This window comes from Hydra vulgaris, chromosome 02 (assembly GCF_038396675.1).
Source record: "Hydra vulgaris chromosome 02, alternate assembly HydraT2T_AEP".
In the NCBI taxonomy this organism is placed as follows: Eukaryota; Metazoa; Cnidaria; class Hydrozoa; order Anthoathecata; family Hydridae; genus Hydra; species Hydra vulgaris.
In genome coordinates this window covers 65,872,501-65,883,887 of record NC_088921.1, presented here as the reverse complement: position 1 = coordinate 65,883,887, position 11,387 = coordinate 65,872,501, and the positions used below count along the sequence as shown (strand labels likewise).

The 11,387-nt window shown below is 28.5% G+C and overlaps 1 protein-coding gene across 1 annotated transcript in view; it reads right to left on the bottom strand.

Annotated features, from left to right (window-relative positions):
• Window positions 1–1,136: 1,136 nt before the first annotated feature.
• The window catches only part of LOC101241235 (uncharacterized), an 86,036-nt gene continuing 75,785 nt past the window's right edge, over window positions 1,137–11,387 (bottom strand). Inside the window, exons 13-15 of the mRNA XM_065791727.1 lie at window positions 7,015–7,088; window positions 5,660–5,831; window positions 1,137–4,438 (exon numbers count right to left, since the gene is read on the bottom strand). Of these exons, the coding sequence (XP_065647799.1) occupies window positions 1,937–4,438; window positions 5,660–5,831; window positions 7,015–7,088 (2,748 nt within the window). The 3' untranslated portion in view covers window positions 1,137–1,936. The remainder of the gene's footprint in view (window positions 4,439–5,659; window positions 5,832–7,014; window positions 7,089–11,387) is intronic.

Sequence of the window (11,387 nt, the reverse complement as noted above, 5' to 3'; positions counted from 1 at the left end):
ATTTTTTGGTTTATCTGAACAAAATCCAGCATTACAATTTTTATTTGTACGTTTAAAAGTAAAAGACTCATCATCAATGACAAATTCACAGTTTTTGAATTTGCGACAAATTCTTCCACATTTCAACGGCAACTGCTTTAACTGTTTATCAGCGCAGTCAGAGATTTTTTTGTTTATTTGTTTTGTTTTTTAATGTTTTTACAGTCTAGGATTGATCACACTTTAATTTCTTTACAATTTTTCTTGTTGAAGTTCTAGACCTGTTGTTCAAGAGGCGTTTTAGACGATTAATGTTCCTAGCAATCTATAATTTTTGATTTTCTGCCTGATACAGGCTTACGGGGCTTTGGCTCATTGTTCTTCCACTTTGCCATATAGTGTTTGATGGTTCTTTTGGGGGTGACTAAAGCAAAGAAATACTCTTAATGTTCTTCGTTTTAGCATTAGGATGCAAATTACAATAGCGGTAAACTTGTTCAACTAATGTTGTCGGCTTCATTTGAGGATAAGTAAACAAAACTTTCAGTAAAAGATGACGAACACTTTATAAACAAAACAAAAAAGTAAGACTGGGTAACTAAAAGTTTTAGCTTCTCAATGATTGTGCCAAATTTTTTTCACCAGAGGTAATGCTTAGCGAAAAAAATTCTAATTATAAAGAACTGTTATTAAAAATGGCTTATAAAAAAATCTTATTATTACAAAATTGCTCGCGAGAGTAAAACTAAAAAAATAGTTTATGAATCGCTCATGAAAAGTTGATTAAACAACTGATTTTTTACATATAAGATTACAAGTAATTAATTTAAACCATGGATCTTCCACACTATATCTGTGACAAAAAAAAAAAAAAAAAGTTTAAAAAACCTAAAAAACCCAAGTTCATGAAATATAAAAAAATTGTTTTGAAAATTAAACAGTTTACATGTCTTAACACACCTACTAAGGTGTGACTCGTTCACAAATCAACAAGTGTTATTTTACTTTTTTCTTTTTTTTATAAACGATTCATAAAAATCAATTAAAACCAGGTTTATGCTTCACGAATTAAAAATTCAAGCTGGTTTATTTCATCCATATAAAAGCCGGTTGAATCAATTTAACTATAACCTTGCGTTCGATAAATTTCTCAAATCTTCAAAATGAATATTATATATGAAAAGTTTATCAAATTGAAGTCTTATAGAAAGGTTTACAAAGGAATAAACAAACAAATAAAACTTACATAGTCTAAATATTATATAGATACTAAATAATTTTGAGTACGTAATACACTTTATATTAGAAAAAAAGTAAACTTTATCAAAAATTATAGCAAATTTGAAATTTGTTTACCAAAAATTAAAATAAATATTGAAAAGGGTTTTAAAGTATTTTATAAAATCTAATAATTTAGAAAATAGAAAGAAAAAAAATCCAGTTTAAAACTGAAAGTTTAAATACATATAAATAAATAACACTATTTTTAAATCATGAAAAGAAATATAAATTTTTTTTTTACAAATATGTAGAAAACCGTTTCAAAAATAAATTTACATAAATATCCATCTCGTTACGTTTACACACAAATTATTTTTTTACTATCATTTCTAGGACAACCCTACCAAAAAAGTTGTATAGGATATATAATTTTGGACTATAAAATTTTAAAACAAAATTTCAGGATTAACACTTAAACAATTGAAGTGAAAGAAATGAGTTACAAAATATTTTTTTTATTTGTCTATTTTTTTGTCATATTTTTTCTTTTCTAAAATCCTATAGAACTTTTTAACAATTTAAACAAACTTGAACGCTGTTCAAAAACTTTCAGAATTTAAAGCGAGCGTTCAAAAATATTGATCAACAAAAAAGTAAAACAATGAGGGAGTATTAAAACCATAAATACATCTTGCGCATATCTCGCGCGTTACAAAACTATGTATAAATTTAAAAATCAGAGCTCCGTTTGGTCGGAATTTTTGACATCCACAAAAACATTTTTTTGAATAAAAACTGTATGTGTTACTGGATCTTTTGATTTGGAAGTTGTATTATTTTCGTTAGTTCTATCAGATACACGCGTGAGATCTTCTTTTATGAATGTTCTTGTAGATTCTGAATCATGTCTTTCTATAGAGCTTACAATGGAATCTATTTCACTCCGATCGCTATCGATCATATCCGAATGAGTATCATTCTTAAACTTTTTTTTAAAAAATCCTTTTCTCTTTTTAGGAACCTCATCACTAACTATTTCATCCTCAATTGATTTGTCTGTACGGAGAGATTTTGAACTAGATTTAATTCCTGGTAATAATTCTAGACTTTTTGATAGACGTAATTTACCAGCATTTTCTGTCTTATGCTTTTTCTTGTCAGATTTTCCTTTTCCTTTCCAACTAAAAAGAAAACGTTTTTTCTTCTTCCTTTCATGTGATGATTCAAAGCTATGAGGATCATTTAAAACGTTGGTTGAACCCGACAAAGTATGTTTAGATGCTTCTTCAAACATCTCAACCAACTCATCTTCGTGTGAGCTTGAGTCATTGTTATCTCTATTTGCCAAAACACCGTCTAATGAATAGTTACTGTGGGTTGCACTTAAAATATTAGAGCGTACATTTTTCTGCAACAGTCCATTATAATGCTGGTTCTGAATCTTATCATCAATAGATACACCGACAGACAAATCTATTGGATCTGAAAATGTATGCATATTATGTAACGCAGGTTTTTCAGGCTTTTCTAAATTCCGTGATTCATCATTAACTGGATTTCCATCTAATTTGGTTTCATTTACTTTAGGCGCGTCAACTAGCGCAGTTTTTATATTTTTTGATTTTATTTTCTTTTTAAAACCTAAGCCTGTTTTATTTTTATTTTTTTCCAAAAAAGATTCTCGATTAATTATTTCACCTAGTATAATACTTATATCTGAATCTGTAGAACAAATAGAACGTATATCTGTTAACTCTTCAGAACTTTTGATTTCACTTCCCGAGCAGCGTTTTGTTGTCTCTTGTTTTTTGGTGTCTTCAATGGAATCATTTTCATTGGAATAATCATGAAAATGATTAACTGGAATTATATCAGGAGTGTTAAGTTTTTCATTTTTGTGGCGACGTAAAAACAATTTTGTATTTTTATTTTTCTTTGCAGAAACATTCTCAATTTTATTGACAGCGGGAGAATGGAATTCTAACTTATCGCTTCTAGAACTAAAATGCTGGTTTGAAATTGAAAAGTCTTTTGACGATTTCTTTTGAGTAACGTTTGTATTTGAAAATTCAGTTTTTTGATTGAGTATTTTTTGATCTGGAAGTTTTATCGTATCATGTCGATCTTCCGCGAATGATGACTGATCTTCGTTCAAACTTTTTTTCGATTGCCTAAGTGTACCAAATGATTTAAATTCTTCTTCTTGAAAACTTCTTAAAGACAATCGATCATCATTGTTCTTTTGTTTTCCGCCTTCGAATAATGCACGAGTACCAGAAACGATACCGGCAACCGGTATTTCTTCGTTAATACTCTTTTTAAGAGAGTTTGATGACTGCGATTTATCAATGTTATAATTGTTTAAACTTAATGTAGATCGAGGCCGTTCAGGTCTTTCAATAGTAATTTTATTTTTAAGCTCATTGGCAATTTGTAGATCAAATAAAAACTTGTTTTGAGCAACAATGCTTTTCGAGCGATCTTCAGAATTTAAAGTGTTTTGCGTTTTTCTTGAGAAGTTTGGGGTGAGAATTGTTTTTTCATTCTCAATGAAAGATTTCTCTTTTAAAGAATTCGAGGAATGAAAGTTATTAACTTCTCTATCTTCAAGTTTATTTAAATCCTGACCAACGTTTTGTTTACTGTCATTAATATTAGCCTTTGGACTAGTAGATAACACGTTATCGCCTTCTTGATGGCTTTCATCGTTTATTACTTGGTTATTATTAATTAGTTGATATCCATCGCTCTTTATATCATGGCCATTATCAATTAGTTGCAGGTTATAACTGTTATGCAAATTAGGGTTGAGTAATTCTTTGTTCAATTTTTTTTTTAACCCTTTACCCGCACTAAACACCTTTTTTCGCGGAGCATTCTTAAAACTTCTTCGTGGAACAATTACTGGTATAGTATAGGTTGCATTTTGTTCAGTGTCAGTAAAAACAGTTGATGGCGTTTCGTCCTCTGCCATTTTATTTAAAGAAGAGGTATTTTCAGAAACTAAATATTCTTTTTTTTCGTGAAACAAAGTCGTCTTTGTATCATGCGAGTCATTAGAATTTTTCATGATTAATTCATGTAAACTACTTTCTTCAACTTTTGTATCATTGATATCCTCTGACAAATGCATCAATTTACTTGAAGTCTCTTCCCCAATAAAATCCACAACTATGTACTCTTCCTCACCCAATATGTGAGGAGCAGATTGTAAACGCTTCAACCGCGGTTTCCCAAGCTAAAAAAAATATTCAGAAAATTTAAAATAAATGTATAGAACTATGATTAAAATTCATAATTTGATTTATCTATTTTACTATTAATATATATTTATTATTAACAGAATTGTATTTATAAAATTATACTATATTTCTTAAATTTACGTTAACAATTTTATTTGTTACTATTTTCGTTATTTTATCAATGTTATTTGTTATTACTATCGTTATTTTTATTATTAATCATTTACATTTCTTCGTATTTAACAAGTTATAATACGATTGTCATTCTTGGCGCGTAACTTTTGGATAAGTATTTGAAGTGCAGAAACCTAGAGGAAGAAATTTTTATTCTTAAACACAAGCAGTAAAAACTAGCTACATTTCATTTAAAAATATTTGACTATTTACAATAATTACTAATGAAGCATTTCATGCTAATACCTTAATTACTTTAGATTTTTAGCTTAAAACAAAGTTAGCGATGTAAATCGTAAATCCTACTTTGTGCTCACAAGCAACAAGTACCTTTCTCATCGTTTGTAAGTTAACGAGAAAGTTGTCTTTATGACTGTTTGTCTTTATATTTTAAAACTATTAGTACTAGAAAACCAAGTATTAGACAGTTTAAGCTCTTTTTCTTTTGTCGATTATATATTTCAATATAACCTTCATTTAATTGCTATAGTTTTTAATGTTTTTAGGGGCAATAGCAGATTTGATCTCCTTTTAAAGATAGTAGCAAATTTTAAAAGAAAACAACAGTTGCAAAAAAACGCTTCTAATTAAATTTAAGAAAATCGTTTTTTATTAAAATAATCATTAATAGTAAAAAATAATCAAAAACTGATTCTTAAAATATCTTCTCCGAGATGTCAGCAAGAGTCAATTTATCTGGTTCTTAAACAACTACATGTTTTAAAAAGCCGACATATATTGTTATTACTAAATTAAAAACTATTTTTTCAGAATTTAATTTGCCTAATTTAACGGCAGACAAAACATATCAGCTGTAAATTATTTCTCAAAAATTTGTTAAATGTTTTGTAAACTTATTTACGATTGTGATTTATCATTAATGTTATTATTATTATTATTATTGCTATTATTATTGTTATTATTATTAATATTATTATTACCGATATTATTATTAAACAATGTTTAATGTCAATCACTTGATTTGGTTGTCAAATAAATAAAAACATAATTGGTTACGAAAATAAAACAAAATATTTAAAAACCTCTTCATCGCTCCCAATTGCCGAATCAACATCTTCCGAATAGACGTGACTTTCTACAACATCCTCAACAATAAATGATTCAAGGTTCGAACAAGCGCGTCTCACTGAAACAGGTTTTCGTAGATAGCCTTGAACTGAGCCAGAATATGCAATTTGAGCACGCTTCTTTTTCCTATATATGTAACAATTATTAAAAACAAAACGCTAAGCGTTCTTTTAACTATCTTTAACGGTCAGTAGTTTGGTTGATCGTTAATTACAATTTTAATTAAATTGTTTCACTTATAAAAATATACATATCAATTATATACTTCATATAAAGATTTTTACAATAATAGTGATTCGAATTAAAAGTGATGCCGAATATAATTTGGTAAAAATATAGGCTTTTGGGTTTCTTATAAAGTTGATTTTCTTAGATAAATTGATTAAGAGTTAACTAGTCAATTGTTAATGACATCGTTTGATGCGTCAAGAAGTTGTAAAAAAACGTCAAGAAAAAAATAATAACAACACCATCAATCAAATATTTAAGGAATAAAAGATTTACAGATCTTTACTTGTACCAAATAAAGCTTGCAAAAACTCCATCCTTCCAAGGTAAAACGTAGTATATTTTTAAACTTAAAACCGCTCAGCAATAAAAATACATCATGTACAAATGAAATATTATTGTTTTGTCTTAAAAAAATGTTCAACTAAATGGTTACTCTGAAAAAAATATTATCTTTCAAAACAAAACAAAATTAAAATCAAATTTTTGTAAAAATAAAAAAAAACAATAATAAGCACACAACAGAAAGATATAGATGTGTATCCTATAGATGTGTATCTATATCTATGTAAAGTAATAAACTCAAACAAATTATCAATGACTAACAAAATTCTAAATAATTAATAGTTAATAAATAATGTACACGCATCGAATATGTATTGATTATAATGCACACACACACTGTAAAACTAATTGAAGTAATACAAACATTTAGGATTATTTGTACAGTATTTTGTTCAATATTTGGTTAGTAACTAAACATAAAATCGCATATGCCAATCATTCTTCAAAAAAATATCAATCGTGTTTTAAACAAATGTAATTCAATCTTTTTTTAAATAATTTTAACAAATCGAATTGTTTTTCAAATTTTAAATTAAATTATTTTTCAGAAAGAAGTGTGAAAGAAGTATTTCAGGTTTTATCAAATTGTTAATAGTCACCAATATTGTAAATATGTCAATGTTATAACTCAAAATCTAATAATAAATGTAACAGTGGTAAAAAATAAATATTTATTTAAAAATATTAAAATAGCTAAAAAAACATAGAGATATCTGCAAAATTTTAAAACACTTACTTAAAAATTTCTTCAATCACTTTTACAATAGGGAAAATAGAAGTACTTTTCGAGAACACAATATAATTACCACACTAAAGAGTAACAAGAGTTCTTTTATTGAAAAAAACAAAAAAACAATCATAATAACAATAAAAATAAAAACACAAATAATAACGAAAAAAAAAACCCTTCATTATAGGACTTTTTTTTTTTTTAAACTCTGATTCACTCGCAACAAGGCTGCAAGCAACCATTATTAAGTTGGAAGTTGCTAGGAATAAAAAAAAAAAAATAGAGTTATAAAACAAGGAAACAGTTAACAGAAGACTTGAAAAGTTGAAGGTTGTATGAGTCAGGAAAAGATGAAGATGAGTTCTAAAGAGTTAAAGAGAGTTCCAAAGGGTTCCAAAGAGTTAAAGTGCAGGAGAAAAAACTAGAAAAATAAAAGTTACAGTATAAAAATGAGACTTTGCTGAGTAACGAGCCAAGCAAGAATGAGTTTTAGTTGATGGAACTAGAGATGATAGCTCCTTTGAGCACCAAAAATGATAATATTTGTAGAAAAGAAAAAGAGATGCAACTTTACAACAATGTGAGAAAGGCTCAAGCTTGGCAGATAGAGCGGGCCTAAATAAGTTTACAATGCGTTTTCGGACTTTATCTAGAAGAGAAAGAGCATCATTAGAAGAACCACCCTAAATATGATAAAAGTATTCCATACATGGACGAATAAGAGACTTTGAGAGGTAGAGAATAGAATCAGGAGTAAGAAAATGGCAAACACAATAAAGAGAAGCAACCTTTGCAGATGTTAATTTAGCAACCAATTGTATATTTGGTTTCCATGAAAGGTCAGTAGTGAATAATAATCCAAGAAGGCGTAAAAAAGAGGACTCAGTGAAAGGGTCGTCATTCATTAATATAGTAATGTCGATAGTATTGAGACAGACTCTTACAATAAATAACTGAGTTTGGTTAGAGATAAAATTTACAAGCCACCGCAAGTTCCAATCTGTTACAGAAGTGAGATCAGATTTAAGATTGGCTGTCTGTTCTAAGTGATCAAAAAAAGATGACTTTTCATAAAGACAAGAGTCTAAAGTTGAGTCATCAGTAAAGAAAGCTACTTTAGATGTAAGGTTGTCAGGAAGATCATTAATGTAGATAAGAAAGAGATACTCCAGAAGTTACTGGAAATGAAGAAGAATGTTGGCCTTCGAGGATGACTTTAATAAAGCGGTTAAAAAGAAACAATTTGATAATCTCAAAAACTTTCCTAGATACAACATAAGAACGAAACCTTTCCCAGATACACCATAAGAAGCTTTAGATATGTCAAGAGCAATAGCCCTAGTCTCTCCGCCTCCATTTAATGCACAGTAAGATCTTTCAGTCACAGCAGTTAGCAAGTTAGGACCACATTTTTAAGACAGGAATGTTTTCTGGACCACAAGCCGTAGAAGAGTTTAATTGAGATATGACTTTAGCAACAGAAGCTGGAGTGATTTGAATGTTTAACAATGGGTTAACCTGTTTAATTGGAATGGAAGTAAGAGAATGACCATAAGATTCAGAGTCCAATTAGAAAAAAAATTATTTGCAAATAGTTCTGCCTTATCCTTGGGAGAGGTTACAAAATCAGTCCCTTGGATGAGAGATCTACCTTTGTTAATGTTGTTGTTGAAGATTTTCCAGAAGTCTCTGGAGCCTAACTTCTGAGATAAGATACAGGATTTAGTGAACTGGGAATAATGGAGCTTAGTGTCAGGCAGCATCTTTTTACATCAATTTCCTGCATTAAAAAAATAGCCATTTGTTCTCAAGAAAGTTATTATTTTGAAAAAGATGAAAAAAATGGTTACAATTAGATATAGTAGTTGCACAAGAAGTAAAAACTATGGAGTAGAATGAGCTTGACTTGGAACCGACAAAAACCAATAAAAGCTTCTAACCCTGCCTGAATCTAGGAGATTACATAGGAGATACATTTATCAGCAGAGTGAGAAAAGAAATCAGTCTCACTCAATGCATTGTATTAAGGCAAGGTACACATTTTTCCGAACAAAAATATAAGTTTTTTCAATTACAATATATGTAAGTTATTTCATCAAAAAGTATGACATATTTGGTATGTATGGAAAGATTATTTTAACCACTATTATAATCTGGTAAAAGTAATATAACAAATACTGCGACTATAACAAATCGTCAAGCATAGTTTTATTTAGAAAAGATGTAATTTTCAACATAAAGTACCTTGGGGCTTGGCTATAGATAAGTCTATGGATTTGATTTTTTCATAAGAGCATGTATTGGTGTTTGTTTTCAATTAATGTATATGTAAAATATTTATAATCAGACATTATTTGGGAAAAACCATTTTTTGAAAATTGAAGTTATTATTTTCAATAACACACCTAAATGAGTATGTTTAACAATAATTTCATGTTAGATTCAGATAAACTATGGTAGTGTTAATTTTTCTACAAAAGTCGTTTTTGCATAAATAATCATAACTTTTAGCCCCATTCAAAAAACTGTTTTTGGTATTTAGTATCATTATTTGAAATACTCAGGACTTATTCGGCCATCTTGAAAAAATAATTTATTCCATTCAGAATGCGTAAAAAATTAAAAATTAGAGGCCGTAAACTTTATAAACAAATTACTTTCATTTTCTAATTTGTTTCATTTTTATATCAGTATTAAACTTTAATTGATATTTGATTTCTTTAATTTTTATAACAATAATTTAAAAGTAACATAAGTTACTTTTAAATTATTATTATAAAAACAATTATATCTTTGAACACTAAGTCAATATAAAGAGCTATTATGGTTTCAGTTATGTATTGAGATAAATATTTGTTGTTGTTAGCACAGTGCAAAATTAAATATATATTACATAATTCATTCCAACTGCTTTTAAAAGTAGCATATTTTTTTAAAATATAACAACACAAATGTATTAAATTGTAATTAGGTTCATAAAGTATGTCAAACAAACTCTTCAAGATATCTTTATAACTTAAATATTTTGATACATTTCCTGCAAAACAGTTATAACAGACGCTTTGGTTGTTTATAATATTGTGCCATTATTTACGAATTCTTTGTTTGCATAAATTAAATACACCAATAAATAAAAAGTTGTTCGGTTTGCCACTAACAACCAATTGGATTTGTTTAAAATTATCGGCTTTTTTTCTACGAGTTTGTTTGTTCTATACCTTAGTTGCATTGAGTGGGCTGATGTCTTTTCTTATTCTGCTGATGTGTCAATTAATGGAAAAACTAAATGGAAAACTAATGGAAAGTTTTTGAGATTATTAAATCATTTATTTTTAACTGCTTGACCATCAAGAAGAAAATCACAAAAAGAATCCCAGTAAGTTTAGGGGTAAGTAGCGTGAAGATAGGATGAGTCCAAAGAGGAAGTACAAGATGAAAGATTTATAGAAATCATTGCATGGTCAGAACCACCAAAAGGAGAAAAAGGAGAAACTGAAAACAAGTTAGGGTCAGAGAGAAGACATAAATTAAGGAGTAAAGGTAAATGGTTGTCAGGAAATCTTTTGAAGTTGAAGGATCTGAGTAAGAGATTGAGAAGTGCTGAAGTTATAGGCTTTAGTGCCAGCAGGGTCAGTGGCATTAGAGCCAGGCTATTCAGTGTGATGAGCATTAAAATCAGCAATATTATTAATATTGCCAGAGGGGTAATGGCAATATTGGCATGGTCAATTTGATCAGAAATAACATCTAAAAAAGTGCAGTCTCGGGAAGAAGGAGAAGAATAAAGAACAAAGAGAAAGGATAGAATGAAGATGTGCTAAGCTCATAAAAGAATGGTCAAAAGATTTAAACCTGATTTCACAACAAATAAGTGAATTGATGAGTATGTATACCCCCCAGCCAATCATGTGGCTATTAAAGTCTTTGTGAATCAAAGGAGGATAGCACCCATCAACACTGAGATCTGAAGAAGGAATAACAGAATATAAATTAGTTTCACAAAGAGCAAGTAAGTCTGGAAAGTTTTGCAAGTGGTAAGATTCAACTTATGGAAGGTTGTTTCGCAGATCACAATATTTGTAAAAGATATATTAAAACAGTTAGGTAGTGGGATAGTTTTTAAGTTTAATATTTTGAGTTCTTTTGGTATAATTTAAGTTTAAAGAGAACTTGACTCCTAAGCAATGAGCTATGCAGTTGTCTCAGTTCTGATAATTAACTTAAAATTATTCATTTAACTATTTCATCAGCTCATTTTATTAATTCATCAAAACCATTTAACTATTTTATTTATTTTAATTATTAATATTAAAATTATAATAATAATAATGCTCAATAATATTGAATTGTTTATCAACAAGATTTTTTCAAACTCATTT